The sequence below is a fragment of the Sciurus carolinensis genome, chromosome 7, assembly GCF_902686445.1.
Source record: "Sciurus carolinensis chromosome 7, mSciCar1.2, whole genome shotgun sequence".
Taxonomy (NCBI): domain Eukaryota; kingdom Metazoa; phylum Chordata; class Mammalia; order Rodentia; family Sciuridae; genus Sciurus; species Sciurus carolinensis.
In genome coordinates, this window is record NC_062219.1 from 82,219,111 (window position 1) to 82,241,186 (window position 22,076).

The 22,076-nt window shown below is 36.0% G+C and overlaps 1 protein-coding gene across 2 annotated transcripts; it reads right to left on the reverse strand.

The window, feature by feature from the left end:
* Positions 1-2,728: 2,728 nt before the first annotated feature.
* On the reverse strand, positions 2,729-21,573 carry Irak1bp1 (interleukin 1 receptor associated kinase 1 binding protein 1). Of its 2 annotated transcripts, XM_047559131.1 has the most exons (4): positions 21,139-21,573; positions 10,030-10,095; positions 4,318-4,448; positions 2,729-4,210 (listed from the first exon to the last, which is right to left on the reverse strand). In XM_047559131.1, exons 1-4 carry the CDS (start codon positions 21,451-21,453, stop codon positions 3,940-3,942), a joined length of 783 nt encoding a protein of 260 aa, XP_047415087.1. In that variant the 5' UTR covers positions 21,454-21,573; the 3' UTR covers positions 2,729-3,939. The 2 variants fall into 2 exon arrangements, with proteins under 2 accessions (XP_047415087.1, XP_047415088.1); XM_047559132.1 differs by lacking the exon at positions 10,030-10,095.
* Positions 21,574-22,076: the final 503 nt, after the last annotated feature.

Below are 22,076 nucleotides of genomic sequence, written 5' to 3' on the forward strand. Positions count from 1 at the left end.
TCCTCTCTAGCAGTGAAGATCTGTGGTATTGCAGCTGCCCCCCTATAGGCTTATAGTGACCCTGTAGTTTTCCAAAACCTCTTTTTTAAGGGGGAGATAAATATTAGCAGCACCCAGTTGTCAGGGTCTTAAGCCCCCTTGCTCTTCTCGACCAGCGACAAGGGAAGGGAGCACTCCACAACAAGGTCAGACCAGGATAGGTAGGACCGACTGACCACCCGCAGCCAGCCCTCCGGGCGGAGGACAATCAGACGTCAGGGAGACCAGTCACAGCAGGAACTCATTTATTGAGGAAGTCACACAGCTTTTATGTAGGGTGGAGGCTAGGTGGGAACCAATCAGCTTAAAGGTCAGCAAGGCACAGGGGGTTCACGCAGGCGAAAGTCCCATAGGACTATATGGCAAGCACGAGCTAATCATGTTGGCGGAACTGTCGTTAACCAATCCCTGACGGTGGTCCGATTTATCATCATTAACTTTTGAAACCACCTTTGAGGCCTTGATCTTGCTCACTCACCAGGGAGTAAGGAGTCAGCCTGAGTTAGTTAACGTGTCATTAGTCCCAACACACAGTATAGACAGTATGCAGTCCTAAACCAAATAGCCCCTATGAAGATGTTAACAATATTGTCATAATAAACAGAGAGGATGAATTCAATTATCTTCTACTGTATAACCAATAGATTTGCAATGAGGTCTGCAGTTTCTAATGGAGGACAAAGAGGATGGGGAAGGGTGTAGGATGAAACTGTTAATGGGATAAGAAAAGATGATACAGAGGTTCTATATTGTAGAAAGAGTGAAAGTGTAATCAAAAGAAGTTGGTTGTTATCATGAGAAAATGGAGAAAGAGACTCTGAGGAAACAGGTAAACAAAAGAATAGAGCAAGAAAAATAAAGAAATAAAAACTTAAAAATTTTCAAAAAGGAGAAAAGAAAAATCTACCCTATAGTGAGTCTAACTACAGTCATACACTATTCAAACCTCCCAGTTGTCAGTAGCCTGGTGCACGAGAGGTACCTGACAATTAGCTTCCAATCTCCAGCAGGCATCTCAGGATGGGATTTGCTCCACTTAAAGATGGGAGCTTCTGCTTCCAGGATAATCCAAGATGGCCACACTGGCTTTCGAATGTGTTGGCAAATGGGGAGCTGTCTTTTGGGGAATGGGCTCGGAGTCCATGTGGGGTGTGGTTGGTCCAGCTAGGGGTCCTGGAAGTAGAGTGTGGTCAGTTGGGCTGGGGGTCTGGCAGGTCCTGGCTGTTGCCCTAAAATGGTGGCAGCCACATGTAACCAAACCTAGGGTACTGTGACAGTGGACTTCCAGGCAACAGCAGGCAGCTGGCAATCTGATGGCAGTCTGCAGTTGATCTGCAGGTTACCAGTGGATGATTGGCAGGTGGACCTCAGGCGGTGGGTGATGGGTAGGTGAAAGGCAGGCGATGGGCAGGCAAGAGGCAGGCAAACAGGCAAATGGTGGATAATAGGCAGCAGTGAACAATCTGCACTCAAAAAGCAGTTGATATGCTGGCACACTGTGGATGATCAAGGTGGACAAAAGGGGTAAACAGCAGGGGATTGGTAAGTAGCAAAGACTGCCTTCAGAGGAAGATTTTCCTCTGCTTGGAACCTGAGTTATGGAGCGACAAGGAACACAGACTCCCTCTAGTCTACCATCTTGGATCTCTACAATTGTAATTTTTTAGTTTTGGAAAGGTTTTTTTTTAATTAATTATTTATTTTTTAAAGTTGGTTCTATCATAAGACATTCAGTCAGGATTAAGTTCAGGAAAAGATTTATTCCAGTAGGCTTTGGTTATTTAGATTCCCTATATAATTCATTGTGACTCTCCAGTGTATGCTATGTGTCAGAAATTAACTTTATCAATTGACAACTAATTTGATACCTTTAATCTATGTATACAGGGTGCCATAGATAAAACCGGTCTAATTTTTGAAGGATTTCTTCCCTAACTGCTCTGTAGAAGTGCAGGATTACATTCTACAGATTTTTTTTCTTTGAAGCAACAATCTTTATTCTTTTAAAAAAGTGCTTGCTAACTTAAAAATATTTTTCCTTAGGTATTTCATACTAAATTGATAACCTTCTTTATCAAATATGATGGAACCAAAATCATTATGGAGCCATGGCTAAGAAAAATCTGCCCATGATTAAATTTTAATTATTTCAGGTCTACTTAAGAAAAGTAGGTAGTGATGAACACTATATCCTGGAATATTTTGTTGGGAAGAAATATTGATATATGAATATCAAGACCTATCAAAGGAAAAGTCCTATGTTCTAGATGTATGGAGAGTGGAAAGCATATGCTGTAACAGACTTGTGATAAAATCACTTGAAGATAATACATAGTGCAATAGCAATGGTACTTGTTAAATAGCTTAAGGATCATTATATAGCAGTGACCCTGCATTGTTCAAACAAGTAAGCAATAGCTTCCTATGCTCTCAAGTACTTCAAATGTGGCAGTGTAACTAGGGAAGTGCATTTTAAATTTTGTTTAATTTCAAAACTGATATTTGATCTAGTTACTGGATCTTTTAAGCATGTTTGGAACAACTTGGGCATGTGAACCAATTTTTCTGACTGTACATTATAGGGATTTAATACAGATCAGGTATTTATGATAAAAATTTAGCATCTGAATTGAGATGTGCTACAATGTAAAAGATACACTGGATTTTAAAAGACTTAGTAAAAACAAAGAATATTAATCTCAATTTTTGAAATATTTATTATATACAAAAATGATAATACTTTGGATATAGTGGCTAAAATAAAATACATTATTAAAATTAGTTTTAACTGGTTTTACTTTTACAATGCATATACTAGGATATTTTACATTACAGATGTAGTTTGTACTGTATTTGTATTATGTGGGTGCTAATATCATCTAAGAAGCCCTGTGGAAGAGTCTAATTCATGCATTATGTCAATTTGGGGCATCACAGTATTTTCCTAGTATATCTCATTGTCCTTTTATTCAAAAGTGTTGTTTATCATTCTTTTTGTTAAAAGTTGTGAAGTTGTTGATTTGCATCTTCATAAAGTGGTCTGGACCTAGTAAGAAAATTATTAGATATATTGAGAGAGTCCTCTGTGAATTTCCTCCTCCATTTTTTGCGAGGTGTGGCAAGAATGTAAGACTGACTACTCTTGACCTGAGCTATTTCTCAAGATTGAGTTTATAGTGAGATTCTTTAAAGGATGAAGCAATGTCTCCTTTCAGGACAAGAAGATTTGCTTTTGTTCATAAATTAAAAAGCAGTGAATTTTTCAAGCTCAGTAGTCCTCAGCTATAAGAAACCTGCTGTCTGTGTAGCCATAATGTTTATGGCCATATTGTGCTTCCCTATGTAACTCAGGACAACGGGAAGCAATGACAATTTGCTGATGTTCATGCTCCTTGTGCCATGAGTAATAGAACTGTGTTTGTGCCCCAGAGTCTCATGTATTCTGTCAGCATCCAAGAAACATAACAGGCTAAATTGCTAACTTGTAAATAGCTAAAATCATGAATTTGGAAAATTATTAGTTTTGATGGGATGCAAGAATTCCTTTTATATGTAAAGATTTCTGTCTTTAAAAATTTTAATTTGTGGAAGCCTAGTTTTTATATAAAAGTGTGGTGTCATATAAAACGGATGAACTAAACGTTTTTTTCCTATATTGAAAATATTATACATGCACTTGTATGAATTGTTGGAATACAGAAGTGTGCACATATTACATTTACTTCCCAAGAACATTTCTCAGTAAGTTCTTGGAAGAGAAAAGGTGAACATTCTGTAGGACTATATTCAAGGACTGAAAGATCTTATAAAGAAACAGTTTATCTACTAGAAATGGAAAACTTTATAAAAAGTATAAAAATAGATTAAAAAATACAAATACAATATATTTTGTTTGGAATTTTAGAGATGTTTTTTTTTCTTCTCTTTCCCCTTTACCTCAAAAGTTATAAGTACTTTTGAAGCAGCATGTATTGTTGAATTTTTGATTTTTTGTTGTACAGTTAATGAACTTGAGAGTGTGGATGACTGGTGATCATCTGGTTGGCCATCCCACTCTTTTGTTTCTTCTTCTTTGATTAGTAAAGGTTTTCCTAGGGTTTGGCCAACAAGGTTACAGACTTCTCGAGCTTTGCGCCATGCATTCTCAACAGCAACAAGACAGGCCTGCCGTCTGAGGAATTAAATGCAGAGATTATTAATATGACATTCAGTGAACTGCAGCATTGAATAGTTTTGTTTAAGCAATTAATAACTTAGTTAAAGATTGCTTACACTTACCGAAGATTCTCAACAGATCCTGGAGTATGATAGAATTGGGGTGGGCTTATGACAACAGAGCTATCCAGCTTTTCAACAAGGAAGTTACAAATATTTTGCATTTTTCCAAATTCAGTAAATGTAATGCAAACCTGTAAATGAAATGACACTTGGTATTATTTTCATGTCTGATGTACTGCTTCAAATTTTTTCTTTAAAATATGAGTGATAAAAAGTAAAGCTAGATTACAAGGTCCTTTTATTGTATATAATAAGAAAGACTATTTGATATTTCTTTTCACACATTGCAGTTTTCATTTCTGGGAGTTTAAGACTTTAATCTCTCTTCTGTCCCTTACTTAATTTTTGAGTATGTAACACAGTTCTAATAACTTTCAATGACATTGTCATTTTAACATCTGTATCAGTTCTGGGGTAGTTGGACTCTGTTTTTTCCCTTATTATGAACTCTATTTCTCTGCTATTTTTCAGGCTGAAAATATAGATCAAATCTACAGGCAAATTTTTTTAGAGGCAAATATAAAATCCCACAGTTCATTTTGAATCAGCATGAACAAAAAGATGGAAGAAATATGATTTATTTATTTATTGGGAGAAATATGATTTAAAAAGCAGCATGTGAAAAAGACTGTAATTACTGACCACGGCAATAAACTAAATAGAACAAAGTGATACAAATGCCAAAAAGTTAATTAAGTCTTATGTGTGTTACTAGAAAAAAACATTTTAGAGTAAGGATAATAATCATCGTCCTCTAACATGAACTAGTCAATCACAGTAGGACACTAAAGTTGTAGATTCTTTAGGAGGAAATTGACTAAGGAAAGAGTTTGTCATATAGTAAACGACCAAAGAAACTGAGAATCCTTACCACTAGAGAAGACAAAAGTAGCACCCATATGACAGTGAACTTCAACTATAAACTTCAAAGAAATATTAGCCTTTCTTTTTTCTTCTGGGAGAGATACACTAACAATGGACAGGTATAGTAAGTCAATTTTGATATAGGTTAGAAAATGTGTTTATTATAGCCGCTCTAGAAAGCAGTGTGGAGATTCCTTAGAAAACTTGGAATGGAACCACTATTTGACCCAGCTATCCCACTCCTTGGCCTATACCCAAAGGACTTAAAATCAGCATACTACAGAGATACAGCCACATCAATGTTCATAGCTGCTCAATTCACAATAGCCAGATTGTGGAACCAACCTAGATGCCCTTCAATGGATGAATGGATAAAGAAACTGTGGTGTGTGTGTGTATATATATATATATATATATATAATGGAATATTACTCAGTCATAAAAAATAATAAAATTATGGCATTTGCAGGCAAATGGATGAAATTGGAGAATATCATGCTAAGTGAGATAAGCCTATATCAGAAAACTAAAGGATGAATGATCTTGCCGATAAGCAGATGACACACAATGGGGGTTGAGAGGGGAGCAAGAATGGAGGAAGGAGGGACTGTATAGAGGGATAAGAGGGGTGGGAGGGGTGGGGGGGAAGAAAAAATATAACAGAATGAATCAAAAACTATTATCCTAGGTAAATGTATGATTACAAAAATGTTATGCCTCTACTTCATGTACAGAGAAACAAGATGTATTCCCATTTGTTTACAATAAAAATGAATTAAAAAAAGAAAAAAATGTGTTTATTAGATATCTGAAATATAATGGGTGTTATATATTCATGTTATGTATAAAATATTTTGAAAGAAGAATGAATAGTTAAAACAAAGATTGGATGAGATAATGGATGGAAAATGCTTAACACATGTTACCAGAGTCCTAGGCCAGGTTTCTGACTCCAGGGGTCCCAAACACAAAAGAGAAAAGGTATATGAAAAGCAGGAAAGGATAATCAATAAAGTCATACTGGCAAGACCAAGTGAGATCCAGCTTCTAAGTCCTATCTTCAGGGCACGCATGAGCTATAGGTATAAACAGAGGATGGAATGTGGCAGGGCACAAGAGGTCTGCATGATTAAGCAGATTTGGTTAAACACTGGTCTGTTGATCATTCTCTGAGTTGTTTCTACTAGGTAAGTGCCAGAGAAGTCTACCACTGGAGAGGGCAATTTCCTCTTGTTGCTCAGGATGTTTATCCCCCAGACCTGTGATACTGGAAGGGGTACTTTTAGTTATGGTATGGATAACTGCTCCTGCTTGGTTGGGGTGGGGGAACTCATCATGGGATATTATGCTTTAGCTATGAAGTGTCCCCCAAAAGCTCATGTGTGAGATAATACAAGAACTTTCAGAGGCAAATGATTGGGTTATGAAAGCCTTAACCTAATCAGTAGGTTAATCCACTTGAATGGATTAACTGGGTGGTAACTGCAGGCTGGTAGGGTGTTGTTGGAGGAGATGGGTCCCTGGGGATGTGCCTTTGAGGTTTTTATTGTGTCTTTATTGAGCAGTGTCTTCTTGGTGTCCTGAGCTGCTTTCTTCCACTACACTCTTCCGCCATGATGTTCTGCCTGACCTCAGGCCCAGAGCACTGGAGTCTGCTATCTATGAACTGAGACCTTTGAAATTGTGAATGCCAAATAAACTTTTCCTCTAAAATTGTTTGTCATTTTTTGGAAATTTCATGGAAGGTAAAGGACAAGGGTTGAAGACTTATGGATGCCACTCCAGAGGTCTGAAACAAGATGGTGTAAATGTTGTCTGTCTTCAAGAGGAATAGATAGGTAAGGTAAATTTAGGGCTAATAAACCCTGAAGTACTAGTGGTTTTTGTTTGTTCTTTATAGATATACATGACAGTAAAGTGTATTTTGATGTATTGTACATACATGGAGTAAACTTATTCTAATTAGGATTCCATTCTTGTGACTGTACATGGTGTGGAGTCTTTGGATGAACACTCCTTAGAAGATTAACATGCTTATGTGCAGAACTAAGCAGGAACACAATCCAAAGTTTAATAAAGGAAACAAACACAAAATAAAGGCAGAGAAGCCAAGTTTTCTCTTGCTTTCAGTTATGCATGAGAGCAACTGCAGACCTAGGTAAAGAGCCACTGCTTTTAACAAAGGCAGCCTCTCTAAGTCCTGGTTATAATGGGAGGCATTAAGGAAAAATAAGCGAGAACAAGGAGGGAGAAAACTATTATGAGTGTTATACTACTTTTTCTTTTGATATACATTACTGAATGTCTATAATACCTTAGGCTTTAAAAATTTCTCTTAAGATTGTGATTATTGTAAGAAAGAACAAAAGGAGTGGCAAGTGTACCAATATAGGAATCTCAAAGCCAGGGTTTTTAATCCAACCCTCACTTCCCACACATATTCACTCACCTACTTTAAATGGAGACATTTAGAAACTTTCTAACCTTCAACAAGCTTATCCCAAAGCCAAGGTAGGTGGGTGGTTAGCTAAAACATCTTTAAAATGCCTTTCGGAATGAAAATTTCAGATAGTATGTGGAAAAGTAATGTTCATTAATCTTTTTAAAATTTACAGCTTTATTGAAGTACAATTGACAAACCAAAAAACTGTACACATTTAATATATACAACTGATGAATTTTATAGTAACCTGTTATCATTACCATAAGCAACACAATCAAGGCAATAAACCCATTTATTACTTTCCAGAGTTTTCCTGAATTATTTGCTATTTTTTCTTTTTGTGGTAAGAACATTAAAACATGAAATTCACCCTCTTAAATTTGTAAGTGCACAATACCATATTAACTATAGGTACTACGCTGTAGAGTAGATATCTAGAATTTAGTCATCTTGTATAACTGTAACTTTATATCTGTTGAACGAGATCTTCTAGTCCCCCCTCCTACTTTACTTTCTGCTTCAGTTAAGTTTGAATATTTAGATAGTATTTACTACTGGTGCTAGTCTAAGGGCAATCATGTATTGGATTATATAATATAATGTGAATTCTGGTTGCCAGATAATTATATCTTCTTTTAAGAAAACTGAATATAAAACATTAGAAAGGCAAGTTAAACTGAAGGAAAAGGATCAGGGTTCAGCCAAATCCTCATTTAGTCATGTCTTAAAACAAGCAGCTCTAATGCACTCTTTGTACTTGAAAGTTCAGTCTCTTTAACAACTCAGTGGTCTGAAAAATAGGTCAGTTTTTCATGAAGTCTGGGACTATTTCTTTTTCCTCCTTTCTCTTTGGTATACTCTCACAATAAGCCTCCTTAACTAAGACAACTTTCTCCTCTGTATTTGTTACCATCTGAAGCTCTAACAGGTAATATCTACTACTGAAATGCTATAGTATACTCTCAACTTTCAACCTCTGTAATTTGGAATTTACTGGACTGTTCTTCATTCTGTTTTTAAAGGTGTTTTTTAGTCCCCACTACCATAAAATACTTTTGCCAAATATATCACTAAAATCATAATGAGTAATTTTAAATTTCCTTGAGATAGTTAAATTTTAAATGGTGAAATCACCATTTAAATCACTATTAACGGGGTAACAAACAGAATATTGTTTACTAGCTCGAGATAAAAAAGCCAGGATTGCAATTTTCATTCTAATTCTTGTTTTATGACCTTTAAGATGTCTAGGTCTAAGTGATCTAAACTTAATAGAAAAATTAGAGAAAAAAATAATCTATCATCTGCCTGGAGATAGGACTAGGTGATACTTTGAGGTACTTCCTACCTCTAAAAAAAACAAAAACTCTCTGACTGGGTAAACAAGATTCCAGTCTAACCCCACTGTTCTTTTTCTCCTGTGACAAGGAGGCAACATGAATTAAGCACATACCCCAAACATTTGCTGTCAGAAACATACTATGATATTTAAAAAATATCCTAATCATCAAATCTGTAAAGGAAAGTAAAAAGCTCTGGCAGTTGTAGGCTCTAAATAATGTTATCATCAATAAAGAGTACTTAAAAGCTTCCCTTTTTTTTTTTTTTTTTTGGTGCTGGACACTGAACCTAGGCTCTCACAGGCAAGTGCTTTACCCCTAAGCTACATCCCTAGCCCCTTCTTTTTAACTTGTGTAAAGGTTAAGTGGTTATTATTTCCAAATAATACTTAACTACAACACAGTAAAGTTTCATTGTGGAATAAAAGAATGTTAAAAAGTGTCTCAATCCTTTATGTCATGACTTTATTAATTTACTTTTAAATTTTTATTTGTTCTTTTTAGTTATACATGATAGTACCGTATATTTTGAGATATTTATACAAACACGAAGTATGTCTTATTCTAATTAGGATCCCAGTCTTGTGGATGTACATGATGTGGAGATTCACTTGGTGTATTCATATATACACATAGGAAAGTCCCGTTAGATTCATTCCCTTTTCTTTCCTATTCCTACCCCCACCTTCCCTTCACTCCCCTTTGTCTAATCCACTGAATTACTATTCTTCCCCTCCCTGTTTATTTACTTTTCATCTATGAGAAATATCCCTCCTGTAGTATTTCCTGCTCAGCAGGCAGTAATTTTATTAAAAGTTTATTCAGGTGGTATTTAACTATTTTCCTGTTGCTACTTTTATTCCATTTTAAATAATTTCTCTTAAATCTCATTAAATATAATTTAAAGGATCATCTACGTAACATCAAAAATTACTTTGAGAAAAGTAGTCTTTTATCAATACTATGGTAAGCATGTCTCTGGTACATTTCAGTGCAAGAATAAAACTAAATGACAAATTGTCTCCATGAAGTCATGCTGTTTCCAATTTTTTGCTAAGTACATACTTCTGCTTCCATATGATAAGCATTTTCCACTCTTCTAAAATCCTTTGTCACAGTTACATTTTCTGCCTGAAACAGAAAGTACAAGAGGATGATTATGAAGTGTGTGGCTATTAAATATAACTACTCTCAGGCATAAATTAGAAACTTGAACTTATTAAAATTAGGAAGACATAAGTATACAAAAAAAGAAAAGCCCACAAAAAACTCTGCTTTGCCTGATATTTTAAAACTGTCCTAAAAGTGCCACAAAATAAATTAAGAAACCTATAAATATTTGCTTAAATTTTGATCATAATTATATATAGTAGTAATTTAATTAGCATATGAAAAAGTATTAACTTATGGTGTCATATATATATATGAGGAATTGTTTGTACACACTGTACAACATATTTAATGTTAGAGGAGTCAGTATTTTTAAGAATGTACTTATAAATAAAACAGAAAAGTACAAACTTACTGAAAACCTATTATGTGTACCTTCTGGGCAAGTTACTCAATTTTTTTGAGCCTTAGTTTCTACATTTATAAAATCAGGTTAAAATCATGTATACCACATCGAATTGTTATAAGAATTCAATGAGAAGCCATATGTAAAGTACTTGACAGAAAAGCCACTCAGCAAAGTAGATGCTATACTATAATGATAAAAATGTTTCTGAAACACTGAACTTGGTTCTGCTAGTTTTTAGAAAAGTAATATTAATCCTTTTCGATTCTCTATGTTAATACAAGATATATGATTCTGATGAAAAAGTTAAATTTCTCATTTATTTTTCAAAAAGGTTTGTAAATTCATCCTTGGGAATAAGTATAACATTTTATAATTTTTTTATATCTTTCTAAATATATGTTAAATAAATATATAATAATTGTTATGTCAAATAATTTAATTGTTAAGTTGTAAGGAAGATGGCTGTATCTAAGGTTTAAGATATAAACTAATTATAAGCAATTAATGTTTTCCAGAAAAATTCTAAAAGCTTTAATCTGAATATATAAACTGAAGTTCTAATTGTAGCTCTGTTATCTGTCACTCGCATAAAAATAACATGAATTTTTAAAATTATAAAGGTAATACCTGTTCATTGTAGAAAATTTAGAACACAGACACAGATAAGTATTAAAAAGCACTGTAAATACATATATATGGTTTATAATTTTTTTCACTGATTTAACAAGTTATTTTTCTGTCATTTAATATTCTTTTGTAACATAAATATCTTTTTGTTCCACTTTTTGATGTTTATTTTTTATCTACTTCATATATATAAGACTTTTGATTAAAAAGTTATTATAGAAATAGTTTTAGGAAAGGAAGCTGGAAAGAAAACATCTTATTTTTAATAGAGTTATTTTAAAAATATAAACATGTTCATTAAAGAAAGTCTAATACTAGAGACAAAGACAAAAAAAATCTCCAAACCCCATTACTATTAATATTTTAGTAAACATTTTACTAAACCATCTATCAGTGCATATAAATATATCTAGATCAATGTCTAGACTTCTTTGTTTTTTGGTGCTGGGGATTTAATCCAGGTAGCTTAACCCCTGAGCCACATCCCCAGTCCTATTTTTTATTTTTTATTTTGAGACAGGTTTTCACTTAATTGCACAGAGCCTCCGTAAGTTTTTGAAGCTGGCCTTGAACTTGAGATCCTCCTGTCTCAGCCTCCTAAGACACAGGGATTACAGGTGTGTGCTACCATATCTGGCTAGACTTTTTCATAACTACATTCTACATACTATTTTGAACCTTTTTAAAATGAAACTTTCTTGTTTGGAATAATATTAAATTTACAGGAAAGGCTGAGGCAAGAGAATCACAAGTTCAAGACCAGCCTTGGCATGCTAGTGAGGCCCTAAGCAATTTAGCTAGACCTTGTCCTAAAATAAAAAATAAAAAGGGCTGGGGATATGGCTGAGTGGTTAAACATCCCTGGGTTCAATCCTCAGCAGCAAAAAAGAAAAACAAAAGTTGCTAAGCTAGTATAGAAAGTTCCCATATACTTCAGTTTCAGACTTCTCTGATCTTATTATCTTAAATTATTTTAACAGCCAGGCTCAGTACCATGCATCTATAATTCCAGCAACTTGGGAGGCTGAGGCAGGAGGATTGTAAGTTTGGGGTCAGTCTCAGCAACCTTCAAGAGCCTGTCTCAAAATAAAAAATAAAAAAGGGCTGGGGACATGGTTCAGTGGGAAAGTGCCACTGGGATCAATCTCCAGTACTAAAAGAAAAAAAAATTACTATAATGGATTTGTTGAAACTAAAGAGCCAACATTAGTGCATCACCATTAACTAAGCTCCAAACTTGATTTGGATTTCATCAGTTTTTACACTAGTGTCCTTATTATTATTCTAGGATCAAATCCATGATACTGTATTACATTAATTCATTATGTCTCCTTTGATCTGTGGTAGATTCTCAGTCTTCCTGTTTTCATGACCTTGAAAATTTTGGTCATGTATTTTGCAAACCTCAACTTGGGTTTGTTTTCTATTTTTCTCGTGATTAGACTGATGTTATCTTAGGAAAGAATATGATAGAAGTGAAAGGCCTTTTCATTACAATGTATCTACATAACATTACTCAAGATGTTAACCTTGTTCACGTGGTTAAGGTAGTATTGCCAGGTTCCTTCACTATAAAGTTACTATTTTTTCCTTTCCATACTTTATTAATTGGAGGCAAGACATAAAGTACACCCCATACTCACTCAGTAAATACTGACCTTAGGATGTGAAGTTGGCTCCTATATACCTCTGACATACTTCTATCCTTTATTTTTTGAGCACTTCTTTTTACTTTCTGGTACAATGTGTCAGGCTCATGTACTTTCCCTGTCCTCTAAAATTGAAACTCTAAAACTTTCTCCAAGAAGCATAGTAACTTCTGAGATTGGTATTTAGGACCAAGATCTTATTACTACAACTGTTTACTACCATTGAAGAGTCATTCCTTCTAGGCCCTCTTAGTGGAAGAGCTAGATGATGCATCATCCTAATGCACACATACATACTTATCTACGATTGTTTCTGTTATCTTTCTGTTTCTAGGAAGGTAAATGTGGGTTCCTGCTGATTATTTCAGCTTTAAGTCAGAATCACAGAGTTCATTATAACTCTTCTTTCTTTAATAATGAGAAACCTGGTCCTCACCATCCACCATTCACTTATTTATTCAACGCTAGTATACATGTAAAGCAGTTTCAGAATTGTTAATGTATACCCTCTTTAATTTCCAGTTCAAACATCATTTTCCAAGGTTACTTAGGACACTTCCCTCCTGGAACACTTTCAGTGCAGTTATGTTATTCATTTGTAATAGAATTGGGTTCATTTGTCACAGACTGAATTCTACTCTTAGATTGATCCTCTTATAGACTGTTTGATGCCTTTTTTTCCCCCACTTCACATATGCTAATGTTCACTCTTTTTGATCTACAACTCTTCGGTTTTTGACAAATGCATGCACTTATGTATCCACTACACCAGTACCACGAAGAATAGTTCTTTCACCTTAAACATTCCTCTGTGCATCCCCTTTATAGTCAACCACTTGCTTCTTCAACAGTCCCTGTCAATCACTGATCTGATTTCTGTCACCACAGTTTAGCTTTTTCCAGAATATCACATGGATGGAATCATAAAAATAAACCTTTTGGGTCTGGTTGTTTCCACTTAGCAATATGCATCTAAGATTCACTCATGATGTTCTGTGAATCAATTTCTGTACCTTTTATTGCTGAATAATATTCTTTTGCATAGACATAGCACACAGTTTATCTGTTCCCCTGATGAGAAACATCTTGGTTCCTTCCAGTTTTAGCAATTATAAATAAGTTGCTATAAACATTTATGTGAAGATTTTTATACGGACATAAATTTTTAATTCACTTGGATAAGTTACCCAGAGGTGCTGGTTTCTATAAGTCAACATTTAACTTTATAAGAAACAATAAAACTATCTTCCAAAGTAGACATCATTTCACCATCTATGACTGAGAACTACTGTTGCTCTACATCCTCTCTGGCATTTGGTACCATCATATTGGTTTTTAGCCATTTTAATAAGCATATAGTGATATCTCATTGTGGTTTTAATTTCCATTTTCCTAATAAACAAATGACATTGAACATATTTTCATGTATTTGCCATTTGTATATAGTCTTTGAAGAAGTGTCTGTGTAGATCTTTTGTGAATTTTATTGAGCTGTTGTATTATTGTCAAGTAAGTTATATATATATATATATATTCTTGAAGTCCTTTGTCAGATATGTAATTTACAAACATTTTCTCCTAGATGGGATTGAACTCAGAGCCTTATGCATGCTAGGCAAGTGTTCTACAAACTAGATTACATACCCAGCTCCCTAACACTGTTTTTCACAAAGCAATTTTTAAAAAATTTATCTTTTTGTTTGGTTCCTGGATTATGCTTTTGGTAATATATCTAAAAACTCATCTTCAAACTCAAGGTCACATAGACTGTTTTCCTTTACTTTCTCCTAGAAGTTTCATGTTTTACTGTTGTTTATTCAAGTCTTTAAGCCCCTACTCACCTCTCTGAGAATGGGCCTTGGGTCTGAAACACTTCCTTACAATAGATAAAGTACCCTCATCGCTTTCCTGGGAACTGGGCTTACCGCCTTGCATGGGAATCTTTTCCTATTTAAGACCTAATGTGTAGGTAGTCCTCTGTTCCAATTAACTGTGTGTATCACAAGGCTCCTGGACAACTCCACTGTTATAGTTGTCCCCATTGGGGAAGGGATGGGGTCTTTTTATAGCAGCACAAGAGACAGACATGCTGGCCAATTGCCCTGCATCAGCTGCAGAGGGATCTGCTGACTGTGGGAGATTGATACTCACTGATGCTCATTTTGCTGTCTATTCTTGCTGTCTATTTGAGTAAAGTGTTGCTTTATCCAGTGCTTGACTGCTTGTGTTTTCTTAGTGACTCCAACTCCAAGATGCAATGGAAGAAGTACTCAGACTTCTATTCTGATAATAAGCAATAGATGTCACTTGCTTAACATTTACACTTAAGGTCTGTTATCCATTTTGAACAAATTTTTATCTAAGGTGTTAGCTGTCATTCATTTCTTGTACAAGGACATTTGACTATTACAGAAAAGACTATCCTTTCTCTACTTTAGACCCCATTGTCTTTCTCTCTGAAAAAAAAAAATTCTTAGAAACAGTAAAATACTTCATTTAGCCCAGTGATTCATAAAAGGAAGCATGAGCAATTTTGAAAGCAATCTATATAAAATACCTATCTTGCTTATCAATATAGCCACATATTTGCTAAATTTTGAAATACAAATAATATAGGGAATGGGGAAATGAAAATTGCCTATTGGCAATCAGACTGAGAAGGTCTAAGCAGAATATAAACAATGCTTCCAATAGAATATAAAAAGAACCCAAAGTTTTAAACAGAACCACAGTTTCTAAGTTTCTAATTGAAAAGAACTAACTGCATCCACAACCTGCAACTTTTTACTGCTTAATTATTGAGCTTCAACCAAAGGCAGCTCTAGACCAACTTTAATCCTCTGGGTTTCCTATGGGGGAAAAAAGAATAAAACAGCAAATCACCATGCTGTCCTTGTTTTACTGATCCTTTTTCAGAACCACTTAGCACCAGCCTAAAACCTATTAAGAGACTCCACCTGACTCCACTTTAGTTGTGAAATACTCCTCAAGTCCTCTGGGATGCATTCTTTGCTGTACCATGGCTAAATAAACTTGAGTCTGTTTCCCCATAGTTAAATTCCTGGTAGTTTAGCTGGTGGGCTCCCACAGAAAGTATGAGATCTGTTGTATAAGATCTCATAAGTATAAGGCAGTAGTTCTCAACCAGAGGATGACTTTGTCCTCTAGGAGACATTTGTCAATGTGTAGAACATTTCTGATTGTCACAATGCAAGAAGGAAAGCACACTGCCATTATGTAGTAGTTAGAAACGGTGACCAAGTGATCCTGTTAGTCTGGAAGTGAGGAGGTTCTTAAGATATGGGAAAAATCAGTTTCAGGTAAATAGGCACATTTTGGTTACCCTATGGATAGGGGCCAGGAATGCTGCTGAACATCAATGCATAGCCCCAGATGACAAAGAATCAGCCAATACAAAATGCACACAGTGACAATATTGAGAAACCATGAGAAAATCAAGTACAAATTAAAAAAAAATTGAATTGTACGAGTCTAATTCATTAAGTTTTCCCATTTAAGCACTTTAATAAATAAATACAACATAATGGCCATTATGGGAATATCTACTTAAACCACAGGAAGAAGGTTTACATTTTCAATAACCATAAAAATTGTTTTCATAGAAATGAACTCAAAAAAGTAAACATAAACTTCACAAAACCATAAACTTTACAGAAAAAAAAACCAAATAAATGGACTGACACAATACTGTAAAATCAGTGATTATTCTAAAACTAACATATAAATATACAAAAAAATGAACAGAAGTCTTATTTGTCTTGGAGAACTTCCCACCATCTAGAAATTCTGACTGTATTTCCATTTTGTCATTTAACATGTCCTGTTCCTTGCAGACAGGAAATCATTCAGGAGAACAATAACGAGGAGAGAATTCCCCCTCAAAGATTTTTATAAAGACTTAATTTAAATAGTGTGCTACTAATATAATTCAATTTGAAAACATCTGAAGAATGCAAAAAACAATAACCTGGTACATTTTAAAACAACAGGCAAAAGAGGTAATATGAAATCTTCATATATTATGCTCCTACTCCCTCAGAGTGGTTTAGGGAATCCCCAATAGGTCTTTATTGCCTTGATATCATGTCTGACTTGCCACAGGATTAGGTTAAAAGATGTACAGATATCCAAATCTAAGCTGGTCTATGGCATTTCCCTGGTCACAAAGACAAGTTTAAATTATCCAGTTACAGTAAATTGCAGTTTTTTTTTTTTTTTAACATGGATGCATTTATAAGTACAGTTGTCTTTTTAAGATATAGTATGGTATAAGGCTTAGGACTGTTGTAGCCATTTTGTATCATGTGGGAAGAAGCAGGTGAAGCCAAGGGAACTACATCAAAATAAAGTATTGACCATATCATACTTGATAACCCATGTTACAACTTTTCAGTTATGTAAAGAAATAATGTTTTAATTAGCAAAGGCAGTTTGAGATAGATTCTTGAAAATACAACAAAGGAATGATAGACTTTAATAAATTGCCTCGGTACAGTTATTTACAGTCAAGAGAAAACACAACTCTTATTCTTATACTAAGGTAAATTCCAAGCATAGCATAATGCACTATCAAGGGTCCCTAAGGATTTTAGACACAACAGTTAATGGCTATAAAACATCAGGCTTAGGAAGGACCCAATAAGCAGTACATTAAAAGCAGAAAACATACAGAAAAGATGAATTAATTTGGCTAAATAAAACTTCACAATTTTGAATGTTCACTAGTATAAGCTAAATTATATGGCAAATAAGAAACTGGGAAAAAACTTGTGCAACATATAATAGACAAACTTTTAACTATTTTAAGGTTCTTATAAATTAAACAGGAAAAGACAATGGAAAAATAGGCAAAGTATTATGATCTGGAAATTAATATTTAAAAAGTTTAACTTTAAAGGTTAAAAAAAAGTAACAATCATTTTTCTTTTAGACTTAATGAATTGGCAAAATTAAGGAACAAAATAATACCTGCCATCCAGATGGTGGTAAAACTTATTTTCCTAGACTGCAATTTTTCATCAAATGTCAAACACACACACACACACGTATCCTAGCAATTAATATCCAAAGAACATTAACTAAGGATTTATATAAATATGTAGCTAATATATATGTTCAATCTGTTCCTATTATTCTCTGTGTTAACTTGGGTGAGCCCAGGAACAGATCCTGGGACAAGGAATTAAGTACAGGTGATTCTGAAAATGACCCCATAGAATACCAGGATGGGAGTGGGAAGAGAGACAGAGAAGGAAAGTAAGTCACTGTCAAGGAAATTACCCAAGTGTGACTCAAATATAATCCTATAGAGAAACTCTGCAACTGGGGTGGAACACATGTGTCCAAGTTATTGTACTCAAGGGGAGAGGAAGCTGGGGTCTCCTCCTCTTAGTCATTCCTGTTTCATTTAAGCCTTCAATTGAAGGCTGCTAGGAATGAGGGGATAGGAATTTTAATTCCCAAGCATATTGTCTGACTTTATATGCAGGCAAGGTGAATTCTGGCGGCCAGGGAAAACTTTCATTTCCAGGCAAATAATTGTTGCCTGGAACATACGTTGGCAGATAGATGTTGGGCCTGCAAGCAAACAAATGTGAAAAGACAACAGATAAAAGTGGGGGCTATTAGTATCATCTGCTCAATCATCCACTGCCAAGAGAATAAAGTAAGCAACATACTTTAGTAGTCAAGAGCATGGGCTTGGGGGTCAAAGTTCATGAAGTGTAAACTCTGCCACCTCCCAGATGTGAGCAAGCTATCTGTCAGGAATCGCTCTGGTCCTGAGAGTTCTCATCTGTAAAACAGCAATTGAAGTACTGATTTTATAGGGTAGGAATACTAAATGAAATAGCACTTTGTAAAAGGTCTAGCAATAAGTAGTTTATCATCAATAATATCTAAACTCTTCAGTAGGGCACATAAGGTTTCCTCCAAGTTCTGCCTTTAGCTTTCTTCTTCAGTCTTATCTCTAATTTCCCTTTATGTCCCCCAGGTCTTCTGTGTCCTAGTCATTCTAAACTGCTGGTAGTACTCAGAACATATATGCTTGCTGAATTTTAATAAGGAACAGGAATGCTTTCCCTTCAATTATTGTTTAATATTTGACAGATGTGTCATTTCCTTTAAGAGATCTTACTGAAATTCCTCAAGAGAACATTATTTCGTACTCTACTGTATTATGTACATACTTATATTAGTCTGCTCCATTCTTGAGACTCTTCAGCAGATTGCCCTTATTAGAGGCTCCAGTGAACTGCCTTGCCCCTTCACTATGTATACCTAATGTGATGCAAGTGAACGTAACTCATGAATGCAAAAAAGGCCTCTGTTTTGGAGAGATTCAGTATATAAGACAAGTAAATCAAGAATTAGGGTGATGTTTTATTGAGGAGTGGAGTATCATATGGTAAGGATTTGTGTTATATTAGGAAAGGAATGCCAAAGAGGTGTGTTTGGTCTAGTTCCTTTTTTTTTTTTTTTTAATGGTTTGAACCCAGGGCCTTGTACATGCTAGGCAAGCACTTTACTAACTAAGCTATATCCCCAGCCTTGGCCCAGTTCTTAAAGAGAGGAAAAGTTAGCTAGACAAAGAGGAGAGAAAGATGACAGGAAATGAAGAGAGTTAAGCTCCTATATATAGTAAGCAAAAGTTTAGACTGTGAGGAACCTTTTAAATAGGAGAATGATGTTTATAAAACTTACAACCTGGGCTGGGGATATAGTTTAGTTGGTAGAGTGCTTGCCTTGCAAGCACAAGGCCCTGGGTTCAATCCCCAGCACCGCAAAAAAAAAGAAAAAACAAAAAAACAACTTACAACCTAATATTCTGAAGTTTAACTTTGTGAAGACAAGTAATTCACACTGAAAAGCAATATAAATGATTTTTATTTGCTGAACAAATCATCTACATGATTGCTTTCCTTCATTAGCAGAGAACTGGGAGATTACTATCCTTTGTCTTGCCTTAAACATTGAATCTTAATGTAATTACTGTGAGCTGGACTTAGCAATTTATTTTGTTTTACATATTAGAATTCAGAGAACATGAGCTCAGTTTATGTTTTATGTAAATGATTTAATTCAAACAGGATTAACCTGTTTAACCTGGTAGCAGGATTAACCTGGTAGCAGGTTTTTAAGAACTATTTTTCTATATATTAAGCCCACTTATGCACATTATTTACAATTAGCATTTGAATTCTTATAAATTGTAAAATCTCTTGGAGAATTTTTTTTCTAAATGACTTAATAACTTTTATGTTTGTAAATGCAATACAACCATGTTTTCTTATTAAAATACAGACTTGCTTTTCAGGGATTGGCATTTCTAGTAATAGACTGGAAGAAATGACTGCACTTATACAAACTCAATTTTCCTCTGCATAAATAACAACTTTGGTCTTTAGGGTTCAATTACCTTAAAATGATGAAACAGAAACAGTTGATGTCTATGGTTTCTAATTTTCTTTCTAATTATCTGGAGCCTGGCATAGTTGGAAGCAACTTAGATTCTGATTTCAGAACACACAAGTCCAAATACTGCTCTGCTAAAGTTCAGGGCATTACTTAACTCATTAAATCTAGAAAATGGGACTACTGAAACATGACTAATAGGGTTGTTGTGTGGCTAAGATAAAGCTGGCTCAATTTTTTCTTTTCTTAGGAGTGGGATTAAGGTAAGATCAATTAAGATTTATTTTTGGTGGGCATCTCTGTTCAGTAGAGGTGTTTTGCATGTGTCAAATCCACAATACACTGGTTTAATTGTTCTAAAGAAGTTGAAACTAAGAATGTTTAAGACTTTGGGAGGCGTTTTAATAAACTTAAAGTGGATGCTACCCCTTCCCCCGCTCTGCAATACTGTTTACAAAAAATACTGAAGAACCACGCCATACAAAGCTTTAACACTCTTGGGAGGAAGCAGGTCATGCTCTTAACTTGCCAGTCCCTGAGGCAGAATAAAAATGACAAAAAAAGAAAAAAGGGGGGGGGGGAGAAAAGCAAGTTTAGGGTCTAGCTTTCTACTTAGCCAAATATTTACATCCAACATTTCAAGTTTTAACATTTCATCAAATGTAAAAACCAAATCGCTGCGTATACTGCCAGATAAAAACCTACCAAATCTGCATTTTTTTCCCCAAGTTTACTGAGTCAACAATTGCTTTCATCGAGGACATGAAAAGGTCAAAGAGATTCACTTGAGCGGGTCCTGGTGCCTTCACACATGCTGCAAAGAAGAGGTTCTAAACGCCCAAGAATCTCCACACCCGCACTCCCGCCAGTGGTCGGTCGGGCCCACCCAGCCACCCAGCCCTTTGTGCGATGCGGCTGGAAGTTTCTGCTCCGCTGAACTCTCACCTGAAGACCCTGCTGCTGGAGACACTGCGTGATGTAGTCCAGGCGGCGGCTGACACTCTTCTTGGCCTCGGACGCCGCCGCCTTGGTGCTGCTCACCCGCACTTCCACCCGTGCCCGGTCGGGGCCAGCAGACACCTCCGCAGTGCCGCTCACGTGCACTTCGCGGGTCGCGGCGTGGGCCTGTGCTGAGGAAAGGGGGCGGCAGACATCCGGCAGCGTTTCTCCACCCGGGACCAGACTGTTCTCCCGAACCCGATCAGCCCAAGGAACCAGTTCTACGAACACACGCGACGGAGGAGCCCGCTGCAGCGACATAACGAGGGCCGCTGGGTTTCCATGGCAACTCCCGACTGACGGCGGCCGACTGGGCGGTGCACCGCGCAAAGGATGCCGGGCTGGAGTCGGGGGCTGGAGCTTCCCCCCGGCGTGCGACTTGCCTTGTAGAAAATCTTCCCGCGGTTTTTTTTTTTTTTTTTTTTTTTCCCCTGAGGTTTCGGCTGGGCGCCTAGGTATAGTTAACACGTTCACTTTGTGGCCTTAAAAATCTTAGCGCGCTTTCCCTGTGGCCTCCCTCGCAGTTGGCTCCGCCCTCCACATAATCTCGGCGTCAGTCCTCAGCCTTCCGCGCCCCGCGGGGAAAAAGCGAGAAGAGGGCTTGAGGGGCTGCGCCAGGGTTTCTGTCCTGAGTCTGGTTGCCCGAAGCCTGGTTTTCCCACTTTACTGTGCCGGCTCGGGCTCCAGCTCTTTGAGATTGCCATATATATTGTAGCTCAGCTGCATTTTTAAAAATTTTAATTTATTTGTTCGCCAAAGGTTTCTGTTGGGATTAATCACTTTCTGTCAGTGTAACTTGGGCAGTTTGTGGTTCTTCCAGTCTGTTCCTCCAAAGCGATATTGGTGGTTATTTTTCACATTTGCTGTGTGGTTATGAGGTGCTC